This window comes from Talaromyces stipitatus, genomic scaffold, assembly GCF_000003125.1.
Source record: "Talaromyces stipitatus ATCC 10500 scf_1105507295555 genomic scaffold, whole genome shotgun sequence".
NCBI classification, from domain to species: domain Eukaryota; kingdom Fungi; phylum Ascomycota; class Eurotiomycetes; order Eurotiales; family Trichocomaceae; genus Talaromyces; species Talaromyces stipitatus.
Genome location: NW_002990116.1, coordinates 447,815 through 465,393, shown reverse-complemented (window position 1 = coordinate 465,393; position 17,579 = coordinate 447,815). Strand labels below are relative to the sequence as shown.

At 47.2% G+C, this 17,579-nt stretch overlaps 8 protein-coding genes across 8 annotated transcripts; 4 read left to right on the top strand and 4 right to left on the bottom strand.

The window, feature by feature from the left end:
- Positions 1-44: 44 nt before the first annotated feature.
- TSTA_112750 (anthranilate synthase component I, putative) lies at positions 45-2,157 on the top strand. The gene is made up of 3 exons (XM_002481390.1): positions 45-239; positions 294-442; positions 499-2,157. The coding sequence occupies exon 3, from the start codon at positions 619-621 to the stop codon at positions 1,960-1,962; it is 1,344 nt and encodes a 447-aa protein (XP_002481435.1). The 5' UTR covers positions 45-239; positions 294-442; positions 499-618; the 3' UTR covers positions 1,963-2,157.
- TSTA_112740 (uncharacterized protein) lies at positions 2,039-3,602 on the bottom strand (the record flags this gene model as incomplete). The annotated part of the gene is made up of 2 exons (XM_002481389.1): positions 2,039-2,956; positions 3,012-3,602. 2 exons carry the CDS (start codon positions 3,600-3,602, stop codon positions 2,039-2,041), a joined length of 1,509 nt encoding a protein of 502 aa, XP_002481434.1.
- An 859-nt stretch (positions 3,603-4,461) lies between these two features.
- TSTA_112730 (acetamidase regulatory protein, putative) lies at positions 4,462-6,475 on the bottom strand (the record flags this gene model as incomplete). Its single annotated transcript, XM_002481388.1, has 2 exons — positions 4,462-6,292; positions 6,342-6,475. The coding sequence occupies 2 exons, from the start codon at positions 6,473-6,475 to the stop codon at positions 4,462-4,464; spliced, it is 1,965 nt and encodes a 654-aa protein (XP_002481433.1).
- Positions 6,476-6,915: 440 nt separating this feature from the next.
- Positions 6,916-8,983, top strand: TSTA_112720 (mao-B, putative; the record flags this gene model as incomplete). Its single annotated transcript, XM_002481387.1, has 3 exons — positions 6,916-7,644; positions 7,697-8,018; positions 8,081-8,983. 3 exons carry the CDS (start codon positions 6,916-6,918, stop codon positions 8,818-8,820), a joined length of 1,791 nt encoding a protein of 596 aa, XP_002481432.1. The 3' UTR covers positions 8,821-8,983.
- Positions 8,984-9,056: 73 nt separating this feature from the next.
- TSTA_112710 (uncharacterized protein) lies at positions 9,057-10,376 on the bottom strand (the record flags this gene model as incomplete). The annotated part of the gene is made up of 2 exons (XM_002481386.1): positions 9,057-10,124; positions 10,353-10,376. 2 exons carry the CDS (start codon positions 10,374-10,376, stop codon positions 9,057-9,059), a joined length of 1,092 nt encoding a protein of 363 aa, XP_002481431.1.
- A 17-nt stretch (positions 10,377-10,393) lies between these two features.
- Positions 10,394-12,644, top strand: TSTA_112700 (amidase, putative; the record flags this gene model as incomplete). Its single annotated transcript, XM_002481385.1, has 8 exons — positions 10,394-10,654; positions 10,720-10,842; positions 10,894-11,002; positions 11,053-11,595; positions 11,652-11,701; positions 11,749-11,886; positions 11,941-12,235; positions 12,292-12,644. The coding sequence occupies 8 exons, from the start codon at positions 10,394-10,396 to the stop codon at positions 12,408-12,410; spliced, it is 1,638 nt and encodes a 545-aa protein (XP_002481430.1). The 3' UTR covers positions 12,411-12,644.
- A 149-nt stretch (positions 12,645-12,793) lies between these two features.
- Positions 12,794-14,199, bottom strand: TSTA_112690 (uncharacterized protein; the record flags this gene model as incomplete). The annotated part of the gene is made up of 2 exons (XM_002481384.1): positions 12,794-13,304; positions 13,406-14,199. 2 exons carry the CDS (start codon positions 14,197-14,199, stop codon positions 12,794-12,796), a joined length of 1,305 nt encoding a protein of 434 aa, XP_002481429.1.
- Positions 14,200-14,797: 598 nt separating this feature from the next.
- Positions 14,798-16,679, top strand: TSTA_112680 (amidase family protein; the record flags this gene model as incomplete). The annotated part of the gene is made up of 3 exons (XM_002481383.1): positions 14,798-15,105; positions 15,166-15,593; positions 15,646-16,679. The coding sequence occupies 3 exons, from the start codon at positions 14,798-14,800 to the stop codon at positions 16,677-16,679; spliced, it is 1,770 nt and encodes a 589-aa protein (XP_002481428.1).
- Positions 16,680-17,579: the final 900 nt, after the last annotated feature.

The window sequence follows — 17,579 nt, the reverse complement described above, 5'->3', positions numbered from 1 at the left end:
CACCACTTCTTCCTGCCAGTACACCCTCTGTATACGCCGTACTCGAGATTGCGTGGAGCATATTGGAGTGCTGAGCAATTGCTATTTATCTCTTTTATCGCAATTCAATTGGTCTTATACCGGCGAATCGCATAGCATGCCTGCGTCTGATCGATAGGACCCCTGCTTTTTACTCTTCATCTCAAAACTACTATTCACATCTCAAACACATCATCATGTCAACTCCGAGTTGCCTACCAGTATGTCTTTTCTTTCCATTTGTTTTCCATGGACCACCCAGCTGACAGTACCAGGCCACCGTAGCGCCAACCCTCGAGGTTGCGCGCGAGGTTATCGCCAGATCTCGGAATGCCAAAAACCCTCCTAACCTTCTTCCATTGATGACTTCCATTCCCGCCGAGCTTCTAACTCCTACGTTAGCATACTTGCGAATTGCGGCCAAGTGAGTCACGGCCGTGTCTTTGCTATCTGTGCTGGTTCTGATCTCTGGGAAACTAGGTCGAAATTGTCGTTTTTGTATGAGAGTGCGGCTACTACCGAGACAATTGGGCGATACAGTTTTGTTGGAGCAGGTATGCCGCAATTCAAATACGCTTTTGATTTGGCGGCCTCGTACTGATGGGATTAAAAGACCCCAGGAAAATCATAAAAACTGGCCCTGGGCATGGACCCGAATGCGACCCTCTACCTATTCTCGAAAAGGAACTAGCACAATTCCGGAGTGCGACGGTGCCCAGCTTGAAGTTACCTCCATTGACTGGAGGCGCCATCGGCTACGTAGGATATGATTGTATCCGATACTTTGAACCAACGACAGCCCGGCCGTTGAAAGATGTTCTCGGTGTTCCGGAATCCTTCTTCATGCTTTTCGACACCATAATCGCTATTGATCACTTTTTCCAAGTTGTCAAAATCATCACATATGTTCCGATACCCGACAATGATGTAGATCTCGAGGTGGAATATCGCAAGGGGCAGGCATTGTTGCAGGAGAAGATTGATGCCCTGATAGATCCATATGTTCCAGTTCCCCCGCAGGAACCTATAATTCCTAACCAGGAATATACGTCGAATATTGGTCAGGCAGGATATGAAAGTCACGTCACTAAGCTGAAGCAGCATATTCAGGTAGGCGATATATTTCAAGCCGTTCCCTCACAGCGATTAGCTCGTCCGACTTCGCTTCACCCTTTCAACATATTCCGACATCTTCGCTCAGTCAATCCGTCACCGTACTTGTTCTACATAGATTGTGAGGATTTCCAACTTGTGGGTGCTAGTCCGGAGCTTCTTGTCAAGGAAGAAAAAGGTCGAATCATCACTCACCCAATCGCGGGCACTGTTAAGAGAGGACAAACCGCCGAGGAAGACGAAGCCCTTGCAGCTGAGTTGCGGGGAAGTCTGAAAGACCGCGCCGAACACGTGATGCTTGTAGACCTGGCCAGAAACGACGTTAATCGCGTGTGTGACCCGATGACCACGCAAGTTGACCGACTAATGGTCGTTGAGAAATTCTCGCATGTCCAACATCTCGTATCCCAGGTATCCGGTGTGCTCCGCCCGGATAAGACAAGATTCGATGCTTTCCGTTCCATCTTCCCAGCAGGCACTGTCTCTGGAGCGCCCAAAGTTCGCGCAATGCAGTTGATTGGTGAACTGGAGAAGGAGAAACGCGGAATCTATGCGGGAGCAGTCGGTTATTTCGGGTATGACAAGTCCAGCATTGACGGCTCGAGTACGACACCGGGTGACATGGATACATGTATTGCGCTCCGGACGATGCTCGTCAAGGATGGAGTGGCGTATTTGCAGGCTGGGGGAGGTATTGTCTTTGACTCGGATGAGTACGATGAGTATGTGGAGACTTTGAATAAGCTGGGTGCGAATATTGCTTGTATCAAGGGGGCTGAAGAGATATATATGCAGTTAGAGAAGGCAGTTGCAGCTGCTCGTGGTAACTGATTGATTTCTTGCCAGACATGCATTTATATGTGCAATATATGTAGTCTATAGTCCAAGGCCGATGACCATACTTAGGTCAAACAGCGTCCTTGATAAACTCCAAAAACCTATCAACCAACGTCATCCTTCCCAATCGTTCAGGTGAACACGCATATTCATCGACCGGAAACCACCCCCTGACAGAATGCTCTCCATTCAAAACCATTTCCGCAATCCCTTTTCCACTAAGCCAGCAATTCACCATCCCATTCCCACAGAAACCAGCCGCTATCCATTCCCTCCCTTCTTCTGTTGGACCATCTGCCGGCGCTCTATGAGATATCTCATACGGAACTTTCCCGACAATGGGATTATTATCAATCGTAAAACCCATCACACCAGTCCATTTGTCAACAATTCTGGTCCCTTTTCCGTGAAGTAATCTCTTCTCCACGGTATGTTCGAGATTGGCCAATGCTGCAGGATTCTGTAAGTCGTCTTGCGTACTACCTACATCGGCATCTTCGACGGATACCTGACCTGTAACAAGAGCTTTGAGAAAGCCACCGCCGAGATAGATATCGTTTGTCGATGATGACGAAGAAAGTGGTGGAACTTGCGTGACATAATCGTATCCGAAATCGTAATGCAAAATCCATGACCGACGATCTCCTAATCGTGGGAACCCCCCGGGTGCGACTTGTCGTGTCATTTGTCCCCGAATAGGGTATAACTTTCCTTGTAAGCCTGGGAGGAGATGAGCGGCGTATGCGTTTGTGCAGTGGATGATATGTGTAGCTTTGATATTACCTCGAGGGGTTGTAATGATAAAAGGGTGATTGGAATCGTCATCTGTCTTTATTATCTTCTCGACCGGAGTATGTGTCTCGATGGATAGATGAGGGTATAGTTCTTGATTTGAGATGTGCGTTGTAACTGCTCCGACAAGCTTGTATGGCCACATAGCACCAGCTGGACCGGTGATGCATCCCACTGCATTTATCGTGCCGAATGTCTGTCTTCACCGTCAGGACTGATTTTCAGAAGAGACAAAGGGTCAGGGATTATACCTCGTCGATATCATCCCCCTCATGTATAAGCCAAGCATCCTTCTCCTCCGGAAAATCCTCTAAGTAATTCTTCACCTTCTCCTTTACACGATCAAACGCTTCCTGATCATAAAAGACATCCAGGCCATCCACACGTCGTAAACAGCTCAATTTCTCCGCATCAGACCCCAACTTCCCAACCAACTCCACCAAAGCATCTAACTGCGCCAGCCGAAATCTCAAAACCTTCTTGGCGCCTTCTTTACCGTACAACTCCTTCAAATCCTCATAATCATCATACGGATCCTCTTTACAATGACCCCCATTCCGCCCCGTAGCACCAGAAGTCAAACTCCGTGCTTCGAGGATCGTGACTCGAAGATCCGGTCTGGTCTGGAGTAAATGATATGCTGAACTAATACCAGTCATTCCCGAGCCGATGATTGCTATATCGACGGTTGATAGGAGCTGGGTCGATTGGTGATTTGCTAGTTCATGGGGTTCAGATTGCCAGTATGCTGATGTTGGATTGGAGACTGGGAGGCCTGGATCGCGTGACGCTTTTTCGGCGAGCGCCGTACAAAATTGAGTCATGTAATCTGATTCTGACATATTTTCCCTATATATGGGATATACACGCACAGTTTCTTTTACTGATTGTGACCTTGGGAGCTGAAGCTATTGTAAAGCTTTGTTATTTCGAGGCCGATTTTTATAGATTTACCCCGCCGCCCCCATCGAATGACTTCAAATATACACTCCGGATTATTTGGGTTATGTAAATCCGAGTGTACAGAGGCTACAGGGCCTAGAATAGCTCGAAACCAGTTATCGACTCAGAATTGGATGTGATTTGCTCTTCTATTGTTGATACAGTAGAACCTGGTTATAACAAACAGCAGGCCTCTCGGGGTCGAAATCAATATTTCCAGAAGTGACTTCGATTGATGGATGAAGGGCACTTTCAATATACTTATATATTCTAATGTTTGTAAATAGGATGCTCTTCAGTCTCAAGTTAAAGTAATCCAATCTGAGATTAGTGGAAATATGAGGCGACCTTCCTTTAGTTATAGCCAGATCCTACTGTATACTTAAGATATGGCTCTGGTGACCCCGGGAAATGGAAGATTCTCATTTTTGGATATCGATGGATCTGCCAGAGAACCATGGATATCCAAAATGGTCCAGCATTCCAAGGTATATACAGTAGAATCTGGCTATAACGAAAGGAAGGCCACTCTGCATTTCCATTAATATCAACTTGGATGACTTTAATATGGAACTAAAGAGTCTCTGAGTTATTAATACTAAAATGGATTAATATATGGAGGTGCCCTTCATTCCCAAATCGAACTCACTTCTGGATATACGGGTTTGGATCCCGAGAGGCCATCTGTTCGTTATAACTAGGTTCTACTGTAGTTATCAATTGGATAAAGATTTGGTTATTCTTTAATTGCCTGGGCTATCACTCTGACTGGACCATCGTTACATCCCATTCTTGCTCCGTAGTATACAAATGGTCCATTGGCCATGATGATCCAAAAATATCTGTCCAGTTTACATTTGCTAGCTGGAAGTCTACCAAGTCCTCGCTCCTTGTGTACCTATAACCATCTCGCATTCCATTGAGTGCGGTCGTAAACTGTTGCGAGAGAGACCTGAAAAGTTTCATAACGCTTTCGGCACTGGGCCAGTACTTTGACAACTGCTCGGCAACTGAGCAGACTGTATCTAGTAAATGTATGTCATTGACAGCGATCATGGCTTGATTACCCTCAAGAGCCTGCTGAATGTCCTTGGCGACTTGTATGGCTGCTGCTGTAATCGCTGTCACGGCTGTGAAGTGGCACTGAGATAACATCCCCTTTCCCTGCAGTGTTTCGAGACTAGTTATAATCGAATTTCTTGCTCCTAAGCTTATCTTTTCAGTTCCGTCTATCTGCTGAAGAGGGGAGCCGCATTCAGGGGTTATCATTCGACAAAAGTGCATCACGACAGTGTTATAAAGCAGACGCAGATTCAATGCACCGAAGCTCTCAGTGTTGTTGGTTGGTAGACTAAGCATCCAGCTCACAAGTTGAGCGTTGATGGATGCCATGCGTGATTGGCGACTTGCAGGTGAAACACGAGGGGCGCTTAGTTCAATTAGCTCCAGAGCGATGTGACAGAGTGCAATGTTTCGAGCGCAATAATCATAGTCAATATTTGAATCGACGGTACCATTTTCAGGGACAAAGTCTTCGGGACTCAATGGTTCTTGATCAAAATCATCGACACGAATCATGGATGGCCGTCCATGCTCCAGAGCTGACATGATCTCGACCTGGAAGAGTGTCCACCATACTCGGCGCCAGAGTCGTCGGTCTGAGATGGGCATGCGACCCGGATTTGGAGGATCATTCAACTGGTTTCTATGCATGCCAATTCCAAAAGCAATACGACAAGCCACTCCTAACCAAAAGTAACTATTGGAACTTGCAGTGTCTCCATTTTGCAAATGCCAAGTGAAGAGCAACGCAGCTTGCACCAGATGCATTCTATCGTTTTCATGGCGCATGTCGAAGACGTATTTTGCACGCCGGAATATTACGGCTTTGACGACATGCCTCGCCTGCATAGCCTTTGGATGCCCCGAGACGTGAGCGCCAGCTAGTAGTACTGCATGCAATAGTAATAATGGTGGCTGGTTATCAACATCGCGATATCGGGCCCGGAACTCACATTCATTAACAACGGGGAAGTAAGGATTGATCTTCTCGAAATATGCTTCCACGAAATCGTCCCGGATATCTTTAGCCGGAAAAGAAGTGATGTCGTGCATTATATCATGATTTGTAGTATGAGATATATCCGGCTTCCACGACAAGGGAGGATGGATTTGAGGATATGGGTAGATCAGAAACTGAGGCCTGGGTCGGTTTAGGCTGACAAGATGAGACATGTTGGATAAATGTGTTCCAACATACGCAACCCTAATTTTGTCCATTGGGTCAAATACATTCCATGAAGAGGATGGAATTCCGTCGCGAAAGAAGTGGTAAAGACCATTCTCGGCGAGGTTTAACGAAGCAACAATCTCTGTCTCCGGTAGACGACTGTTCGTTTCATTTCTTTGCTCATCGTCATTGCTTTGCAAAGACACTTGAGGGCTGACATTGGTTATCAGAGATGTATCTGATAATGAGACATTAATGGCAATGCCATCAGGTGTCTGGAGCGTACTGTCGACGTCCTCCCGGGAAGATACAGAGGCTGGGGTCCTGGGACGTTTGCGCCGCCTCCATCCGACTGTGAATCTACAAGAGATCAGTCACGAAACAGCAGGCGGCATGCGTAGCTCCTTACTTGCAATCGACTTCCGACTTTGTACAGGCACTACATGGTGATTCTTGCACTGAATCACATCGTATTTTGCGGCGGCGGCAATTGTCGCATGAATGCATCTGTTGCCGTCTGGATAGTATTCGATGCTTCTGCATTTTTACCCTAGTTCTCGGTACTGCGTCTAGTCTTGCAAGGATACCGGCTCGGAGCCGTCGAGATAATAATATTGCAATCTCCACTCAGCTAAAAAGATGTAAATACTTACATGTAGCTACTTCTTAAACCAGTAAGGCTGGTCTACATTCCACAACCCCGCACTTCCAAGCGTTCCAAAGATAAGTCTTTGATAAGGTTGCGAGCAAAGCAGTTTCTCCACACCTACAGAAACACCATGGAGCTATGCTTCGGAACTCAGACTTGAGAAGACGTGAGTTCCGAGACGTCAGGCATGTTTTTCGCTGTCCTGTTCAGTGGCGCAAACTCATGGTGTGATCTTTGCACGAAATGTATAGACATATAAGTTTGCCAATGACAAGATATACATACCGAAGGACATCACCCGTTTAGCTCATCCATGACAAGATAGCACTCTACCATGGCAAAGACTGGTACTACAATGATAGACCCTCACGGACTGTTTGACAGCCGCCCGACTTTCAGTCATGTAGCTACTTCTTCGGGAGCTACACGCTTTGTTGCAACTGCTGGACAGGTGGGAGCAGACGAGAATGGAGTCGTACCAAGCGATATTGATGAGCAGATACAACTGGCCTTCAAAAACTTGAAGCGTTGTCTTGATGCTACAGGTGCTAAAGTGACGGATATTGTCAAAGTCGTCTACTACATCGTCAACTATGATCCGAACAATCGGCGCCACTTCGAGCCACTAAAAGCGTTTCTGAATGGCCATCGGCCAGCATCAACTTTAGTTCCCGTCCCAAAACTGGCTAACCCGGAGTTTGTCTTTGAGATCGAAGCCTATCTTGCTATCCCTCAGGAGCCTCTAAAAACAGTTGACGTGGTTGTGGTCGGCGCCGGTTTGAGTGGCCTTAAAGCGGCATACGAGGTTCAACGGGCCGGATACTCCTGTGCAGTGGTCGAGGCAAGAGACAGGGTTGGTGGAAAGACGTGGTCCGTGAATCAGGATTTGGCAGGTTTTGTGGACGTTGGAGCGGCTTGGATCAATGATACGAACCAGTCGGAGATATTTGCTCTTGTTCAGGCACTTGGGTTGAAAACGGTCATCCAGAATACTACTGGGAATATAGTCCAAGAAGATATAGATGGCACCGTCTCGCAGTTTCCTTATAGCACCGTTCCAAAGGTAAGTCGGATTGAGAAAATCGCAAATGGAATGGAGGCTGATTACCCAACAGAAGCTTTCAGAGTCAGATGGCGTACAATCGATGGTGGGCATTCGAGACAAAACCGAGGCTGCTTGTCAAAAGCTTGACATACATGATCCAGTCCGCACAGGCGCAGAGCTTGACAAGCTTACTTTCCACGATTGGGTCAAGTCTCAAGGTGGAGGTAAGACGGCCCTCGCTTCTGCAACCGTCTGGACAAGAGCTATGTTGGGTCTTGAGCCAACAGAAGTCAGCGCTTTGTACTTTCTCAACTACTGCAAAAGCGGCGGAGGTCTGCTACAAATGCGATCGGATCAGAAAGGTGGTGGTCAGTATATGCGATTAGTAAATGGTAAGCCTTTGAGCATTTGGCTTGATTGACACTGTGTTGTGTGCTGACCATGAGCAAAACAGGAACTCAAAGTATCTCCATTGGTTTGGCAGGTCTACTGAAACCTGACTCAATCCTTCTCAACTCTCCAGTCAGGACAGTGGAGCAGACTGCAGAAGGCGTTTATGTATCCTCGGCACGAGGAGAATTTCGTTGCAAACGGCTCGTTGTCTCCGTTCCCACACCGTTGTACAAAGAGATTACATTCAATCCTCCCTTGCCCAAGGACAAACTGGAGCTAAGCCAACAGAACAATCTCGGATTTACTAACAAGGTTATTGTACGTTATGCTACTCCTTGGTGGCGACAGTATAACCTATGTGGCATGCTCCAGTCCTGGACTGGACCTGTGGCTGTGAGTCGAGACTCGAGCGTCGACGAGGCCGGACAGTACTCATTGACGTGCTTCTGCGTCGGAGACCTGGGCCGTGGGCTATCTAAGCTACCTCAAGCCGAGAGATTCAAGACCGTGGTAGACCACATCAACAGAACCGTTGGTTTGGGCGTCAGCGCTCCTGCGCCAATTGCATTCTATGAGCATGAATGGATGCACGATCAGTGGGCGCAAGGATGTCCATGCCCTGCTGCTCCGCCAGGAACCATGTCAAAGTACGAGCATGCTCTGCGCTCTGCACATGGGAAAGTGCACTTTGTAGGAACCGAGACATCTTACGAGTGGAAGGGATATATGGATGGAGCCATCCGGTCTGGAGCCCGAGGTGCGCAGGAGGTTATCCGAGCATTGGGAACACCCAAGCTTTAGGTCTCACGCACGAATTTGGTATATACAAGTCCAGACTTTACTGGTCCTTGTATGTGTATAGAATGTTGGGATAAATGAGTTTTAAGTGATCTTCGCTCACCTTAGCCCTAACCCTAAGGATATATCTCTACACGAGACACAATTATCAGATTCAATCACACACAACGTGAAAGTGAAGTACTTAAAAGAGCCAGCTATTTAAAAGGATCTTAGTTCTTAAAGATTGTGAATGGCATTTAGAAAATTGCTGTTCCATTTACATGACTACCGACACCCCCAGGACAGTTCGCTGGCGCAGTGGTGAAGAAAAACGTCCACCGCTGGTGCTTCTTAGCCAGCACGCTGACTCCCTCCAAGGCCAGCATCTCTCCAATAGGTACGCCCCAAAGAGCTAGCAAGTACTCGTGTAGCTTGTATGACTCCGGAGACGGCCACCGCTCGAATGCAGGGGCGTCACCAGCTACTGCGGCAAAGTAGCAGTTGTGCAACCAGTCTATCATTTCTTGTTCCTGCTTCACGCCGGCCCAAATATGATCTTGTCGGGATCCAATCTGAATGTTCTCCTCTTCCGTTCTAGAAAAGTAGTCTCTGACGAAGCCGGATCGAATAAACAGAATATCTCCTACCTGGATGTCGCCACCTTGAGCGGCGGGTCGGATGTCAAGCCCTTGAAATTGTCCGCATGAGACCAGATCTTCAAACGAGATGGCGTATGACGAAGCGGAATCGTACTTGATATCATGCTTTTCCGCATAGGAGACAAAGTCGAGAAGTACGCCTCGTCCAGCTATGCCTCTTTGTGCCCAGTGGTGTATCCCACATTTGTCGTTTGCGTCAGATCCTGTTATGTCCGAAGCTCTTGTATTGTTATAGAACAATTTGCTGGGGGCATGCGATATGTGACGGAAACCATCCCATTGCGTCCCGGATTGGGTATTCAGTGTGTAGAGGTCATCATGACCAACTCCGCCTTCAATCACCTTAATGTCGTGTTTAAAGGTCTCTCTTCCAAAGCTTGGTTTAACGGGGATGCTTAATGGAAGATCAACTCTACATGACTCCCCCGACTTTATTTCAGTTGCAGCTGATACAATTCGACTAGGGGTCACCAGGTTTAAGCGGCCAAGATTGTCGTTTGGTCCCCAAACCCATGCTGCGTCTTTCGGGGCCCCGGCTAACGCTGGAAGCTCAGACCTTAGAGGAAAGGTGGTGTTGTCCGGGTCCCATAGTGTCGAGTTTGGATCCTGCTTTCGTTCCGTGGACATATCAAATATTGATATCAAATGGCGGATCAAGTTAAGCGTCTGAAAAAGTGTACATGTAAAGATAGCTTGATATAAATTTATCACTACATTAATCTCGAATCATCGTGAGGGATCGGGCTTTTGGCCGAATTCCGAGTTCCGGACAGCTCTTTGGCCAAGTCTGGGCTACATTGATACCTACCAGAGTGTCTTATCTCAACTCTTAAATCCGCGATACAACAATTAAAACTACTACAAAATGCCTTGTAGAATTTGCATAACTCATACATCTCTCTTAATATACATTTCCATTATTGAACTTGGCCAACATGCAGCCCTGGGAAGAGATCGCGTCTCGGTGTCAATCCGATCTTCTTAATTCCATCCCTCAGAGATGGAGACTTTCTACCAGGCCAAGCTCAACGGATGTGCGCGACGTACCCAGAAGCTGCGGGCTTCTCACCCAGGACCAACTCAAAATTACTGAGATGACAGCCGCTGAATTGGTATCTCAACTAAGCAGCGGCCAGTTGTCATCGTTTGAAGTGACAGAAGCCTTTTGTGCTCGAGCAGCAATCGCGCACCAATGTGTAAGTAGCTTTACTGAACAGGCTCCTTTGTACCTATTGCATGAAGGCTCATATATACAAATTAGGTTAATTGTCTTACGGCTTACTTCTATGAGGAGGCATTACAGCGCGCACAAGAGCTTGACAGAATCTTCAAAGAGACTGGGAAGGTTGTTGGCCCGCTGCATGGATTGCCTATTGCTGTCAAAGTAAGTCTGCTAGCCAGGGTATCTCTTATCCAATACTAAACAATGGTTTAGGACTACTTCCACATGAAAGATAAGGCTGGTACAATGGGTCTGATTGCATGGCACGATAAAATATCAGACTCCGATGCATCCATTGTGCAATTGCTCAAAACCGCTGGTGGTTAGTCTCCTATAGAATGTTTCCCCACGTCATCTACTGAGCTTGCATAGCTATTCCATTTGCCAGGACTACGATGCCGCAGACTGGCATGCTTCTCGAAACTGTCAGCAACCTCTGGGGACGGACTCTAAATCCATTCAACACCAATTTCTCCGCAGGGGGCTCGTCAGGAGGCGATGGAAGTCTCGTTGGCATGCATGGGTCTCCTTTTTGCCCTTCCACGGATATCGGTGGCAGCATCAGAGCCCCGGCAACATTCAACGGGCTATATGGCATTCGGCCCACAGCGGAAAGAATACCAAAGTCTGGTATGATCACCACAGCACCGGGTCAAATCTCTGTAAAAGTCTCGTGCGGACCGGTCTGTCACAGTGTTGCTGATATCAAGCTCGTGACAAAGATACTGCTGACCCATTACGATTATATTGGATACGAGCCGACTGCTGTACCAATGCCATGGAACGACAATGTCATAACTGCAAAGAAATTGTCATTTGGCTTAATGCGCACAGATGGATGCGTAACGCCTCAGCCTCCGACTGCGAGGGCGTTGGTTGAGACTGCGGAAGCCCTAAAGGCTGCTGGGCATGAAGGTGAGTTACGATGCATACGGCTGAAAAGTATTTTATCTTACGCACCACTCTCTTAGTCGTCGAATTCGATCCGCCTTTTGACTTCTGGGAAGCTTCACAAGTTGTAGTAAGTTATCTTGATGCCGACTTAGTTGCCTTTCTGACACAATGTAGTGGAAACTGTACTTCCAAACAGGCGCAAAAGAAACAAAATCCGTAATCGCATCGGCTGGTGAACCACTGATGAAAAGCTACGAGTGGTACTTGGATACTTTCAAAGTCAAAGGATTGACAGTGGCAGAACTTTTTCAAGTAACGCTCCCAGTCCGAAACTGATTTACGAGGAGACTGACAACTTGCCGATAGCTCAACACCAAGCAAACAGGTTATAAAAAGCTATTTGCCCAAGCCTGGCAGAATACTCAGCATTTGACAAGCACCGGACGATCTATCGACGCCCTAATCTGTCCCTGTGCACCATCAGCGGGGTTCCCTCATGATTTCCCAATATGGTGGGGATATTTTTCAATCTGGAATCTCCTAGACTACCCCAGCACCATATTACCACTGAAGAAGTTCAAAATCGATACCACAAAAGACATAAAGGACTCCAACTATGTTCCCAAAGAAAACGTGTTTGATAGAATGAACTGGGAGATTTGTAAGGACCCCAACTGTTGAGTCGTGCTGGGTCACCCGCTAACAAGTTTTGAGTAGATGATCCTCAACTGTGGTCAAACCAGCCGGTCTCCATTCAGATTGTACGCCCGCCGTTCACCGATGAAGAATTGATTGAGGTCACTAGCGAAGTTGATAAAGTATGCAATGCATCCTAGACACATATATACAGTAGAACCTGGCTATAACGAAAGGAAGGCCGCTCCACATTTCTACTAATATCAACGTGGATAACTTTAATATGGAACTGAAGAGTCTCTGAGTTATTAACACTAAAATGGATTAATATATGGAGGTGCTTTTTATCCCTAAATCGAACTCACTTCTGGATGTAAAGACTTAGGCCCTGAGAGGCCATCTGTTCGTTATAACCAGGTTCTTCTAGTTATCAATTGGATAAGGATTTGGTGTCTCTTTAGTTGCCAGGGCCTGCTTAACACACCAAGTACTTCAACCGGACTTCATATGGAGATAATCAAGCACTTTTATTTATAGCTAACGACTCATTTCCTGCTCGCCGTATCCCGGCCAAAGAAAAACCTCAAGCAAAATCCGACGCCTTTGCAGCCGATACAGTCGTCTCCTGTGACACATGAATTCGACTACTAAATGCCGAATGGGCTCTGTCGGGAACGTCTCCATCTAAGAGTAAATCATCCGAAGACCCGTCATTTTCCAGCGCATCTTTGACACTGATCGTCGGAGTAGAAGCAGCGTGCTTCCGTCCGGCGGCAATATTCACATGGTACGAGTTGAGTTCAATACTTCCAGTATTCCCATTCTGCCCCATTTTCAAGTCTCGGGAGATATTGTGGCTATAGCCACTATGCTCCGGTCTACTCGACTTTGGAGTTGGACCACTGGTACTTGACTTGACATGGCCAAACCATGATCCAAAAAGTGGTTTGAGAGCCGGAATAGATAGGGCGATGAGCGTCCCACCGATCTCAGAAGTTTCAATTGCCAGCATGGGGTTATAAGCCCAACTGCCGTCCGTGGCCCACTGGCCGACTACCACGAGGTATATACGAACGGAAGAGATGGCCAGCACTCTATCGGGACGATATGTTAATTCAGAGTCGTAAATTCACCAGACAACTTGCCGGTGAGAAATGAAAACCAAGAAGAGAGGGAGAAACGGGTAGAACCTTACATAACACCAGGAAATAATATGAGCGATAATTGGAATCGTCTCTTTCGTGATACGTGCAGTAGGTATATCAACATGAATGGAATTACCAGCATAATCAGATCGCAGGTAAGCGATAAGGCCGAATTGACCGAATACACTTCTCCCCAGGTGATGCAGGTGTATTCATTGAGCTCCGGCTGCCATACGTATGGCCAGAGACCGGTAACGGGAACACAATGGAAGATAAGAAGGAAGATTTGAGCTAGATAGGCGATTATGAGGAATCCAGTAGCGACTTTGATGGCTACTGATATTTTAGAGTGATGTGATGCAAGACGCTGGTAGAACGCGAGACCCGAAAGACGACACACAAATAGAGCGGTTGTATAAAGAAGGTGCATGACGAAGTCGAGTACCTCTGTCCGATTGACCTGCGGGAGGCTCAGGATGTACTGAATGTACTCAATGTGCCGGCCACTACCCAGGTCAATTAAGATTATACAGAGTGCGAGAATTGCGATATAGAGGAGCTGCGAACGAAGGAGGATTAGGATCCCTGTTCCATTGTCCGAGGGAGTAAATAGCAAACCCACCACGGTGAAAGCGGCCAGCGCATCATCCAATCCAAAGCTTTTGACCAAGAACACTCTCGCATAGCACCTAGCAACGACGACCACGATAGTCAAGCAGCCGACAAAGAGTATCGCGATTTTGGCAGACCGGTCTCGCGACTCGGCGAGATAGTTCAGGCTGAGGCCCGCCGGAATCCGGCCGGCGGCCTGGGCAGCCTCTATATTCGAGGGAACAGTCGACATGATTTCATGCTGGATAACTCATGATTTCCAAAGTTGACTCTGTTGAGTCCGTTGTCCTGTGTAAGATCTCATTGCCGCCGAGGGTGAACGTGTGAATATATCGAAAAACAGATCCCGAAATTCGAAACTGGGCCGCTATCTTCCCATATCATTTCATCATCCATGCCATACGATTTAACCTTTCCGACTAGTTCACGCCATCCTTTTCCGCTTGCGGCATGGCGCTCAAGAGTCCAAAGAGACTTGGTGCAGGGTAGCCACATGCTACGGAGAACGGAGCACATGGTGGAGTCCGCGATTCCCAAGCTGTACGGCGAGCCAATAAATCTTAAATGATCACGGAATATTCATCTATCTCGCTTTTATTTGTGATTCTGGGCCCTGTTAGACAATGCTAGCATTACTACATACCCCTTAGGCGTCAGGTCAGAAAAAGGCTCGTGTTTATTTTCCGACCACTTCCGAGCTCCTTGGAACCAAGAATAAGTTACTTCATGCGTGGTCTTTTCTCCAATCCCTGACGCTGACTCGCTTCCTCAGTTTTCTTCACGTTTTGTTGTTTCTGTCACCAGGCATTTTTGCCAAGGCCTCTTTCATTATGCAATTGCGATCTCGCGCGCTGGCCACTGCCATTGCCGCTTTGATCGGCCTATCTGGTGCATCAAACGGCCCCAAAAATGATTCTCTGGTCGCCCAGCAAATCGACAATCAGCCTTTCCCGTACGATTTCCCCAAGCTTGGCACCAATGGCGCTGATCTCTTTCCAATGCGCCTATGCAATGGCTTCAAGCTGGAAGAGGCCACTATTGATGAGATTCAAGCTGAACTGAATTCGGGCAACTTGACTGGTGTTCAATTACTAAAGTGCTACTATGAACGGATTTACCAAGTGCAGCCCTATTTGAAGTGAGTTGTTTATTTCCTAAGAACGACCTGATCTCCTATACTAAAAGGAAATGTCGCAAGTGCTATCCTGCAGTTCAATCCTGATGCGTTGGATATTGCGGAAGCTTTGGATGTGGAACGCCAGAACGGGACGGTCCGAGGACCGCTCCATGGTATCCCCTTTGTGGTCAAGGACAATATCGCCAGTAAAGACAAGATGGAGACGACAGCCGGTAGTTGGGCCCTAGTTGGTTCCGTAGTTCCACGGGATGCCCATGTTGTGTATCAGCTACGTGAAGCTGGTGCGGTGCTGCTAGGCAAGGCTGCCCTCAGTGAATGGGCAGATATGCGTTCCAATGACTACTCTGAGGGATACTCCGGACGCGGTGGACAGTGCCGAAATCCATACAACTTTACTGTCAACCCTGGTGGAAGTAGTTCAGGCTCTGGAATTACTGTCACCTCCAATCAAGTGCCTTTTGCTTTGGGAACTGAGACTGACGGCAGCGGTGAGTCTCTACCATTGATTTGCTCTATTCCCGATGAAACTGACCTGAATAGTCATCAACCCTGCTGAGAGATGCGCAATTGTCGGTATAAAACCTACTGTTGGTCTCACATCTCGCGCGGGCGTTATTCCGGAGTCAACCCACCAGGACTCGGTAGGCTGCTTTGGAAAAACAGTACGGGATGCTACATATGTATTGGATGCTATCTATGGAATCGACCAGCGCGACAATTATACCCTGGCCCAAAAAGGCAAAACACCCAAAGGCGGTTACACACAATTTTTGACGGACAAATCTGCACTCAAGGGTGCTGTATTTGGACTTCCATGGCTGTCATTTTGGCAGTACAACGATCCAGCACAAAATGCCCAGCTGATGGAACTTTTGGACCTTATCCGTTCAGCCGGGGCCACCATTATCAATGGGACAGAACTTCCATACTACGAAGATATCGTCGATCCCCAGGGATGGAACTGGGATTATGGAACTCAACGAGGATATCCCAACGAGTCAGAGTACACATATGTGAAGGTGGATTTCTACAACAACATCAAGAGTTACCTTTCCGAACTGGAAAACACCAACATGCGGTCGCTCGAAGACATTGTACAGTACAATATTGATAACGCTGGTAGCGAAGGCGGTATTCCTGGTGTGAATCCAGCTTTTGCTTCTGGTCAGGACGGTCTGCTCGCGTCTCTGGCAACGAAAGGTATTATGAATGAAACCTATTGGCAAGCATTGACCTATTGCCAGCGCACCAGTCGAGTAGACGGTATCGATGCAGCGTTGAATTACAACGGCCACAACCTAACCGCTCTATTGGTGCCACCTGACTTTGGTCCTACATACGAAATTGCAGCCCAGGCAGGCTATCCAGTCGTTACCTTGCCTGCTGGAATTAACAAGGTGTCAAAAATGCCGTATGGCCTCGCTTTGATGGGCACTGCGTTCTCAGAAGCGACACTCATCAAGTATGCGAGTGCCATTGAGGACCTACAGCTTTCGTCTAAAACACCTTGGAAGCGAAGCTTGCCAACTTGGAGCGGATATCTGGAGCGCAACATCCCCGTAATCAATGCTTAACCCTTGTGTAAAATAGTATAGGTAGATAGATTTAATAGCACACCTATGTTACAATATCTTAGCAACTTGCACGGTTGCAGCACAGTCGTGACTTTAGTCATACATCTCCTAGGGATCGCAGCCAACTATGCGACTCCCGACAACTGATTCTGAGTACCGGCACATACGTTCTCTGAATACTATATGATGAGGCTCTAGAAGATGTCATGTATGCTCTAGCTAAGTGGTGAGGTCGAGGGTTGATATTAACACCTCACCTAGAACGGGCTAGTCCTAATATGGCACAGAGGCAGGCGTCTACGTGAGTCAGGCGATATCCTGTCACTATATCTTACTGTCTGAAAGCTGGGAATATGTGGTACTATCACTTACATCGAAGTGTCCGCTCTTAACCTCAAAATCGCCAATGGGGGCTCGGAATTCTACCTTGTACCAATCATGAAAGCTTCGTCAACTTTGGACCGAGTTATACCATACATTTTTGCACATTGAATATGGACTTCACTGTCATGGCCGGCATGGTATGGGATTAGTGGTCTACTACACATTTGCATGGCTGTCTTCGGCAGTGGTCGCTGCTAAAAACTGACCGGCTCCCTGCTTTCGATTGCTTATAGTATACTCATCCGAACGCTTCACATACTCTGTTCAGAATTAGGCTTTGTGTTCCCTCTGATGAGTATTGATTCCTTGATCGGAACACCAATGGGCGGAATTATTTTGAAAGAAGATCACTAGATCTTGTTGCAGGTGTAGGGTTATGGGCATTGGGTTGTTCTTGCACTACGGAACTCGGTTTTGAGCTCAAAACGGAAAATAGGTAATCATTTGGCTCTCGCAATTCATGCACAGACGACTTTGAACATTATTCACTGGATCACTTTTCTCCACAATATTATC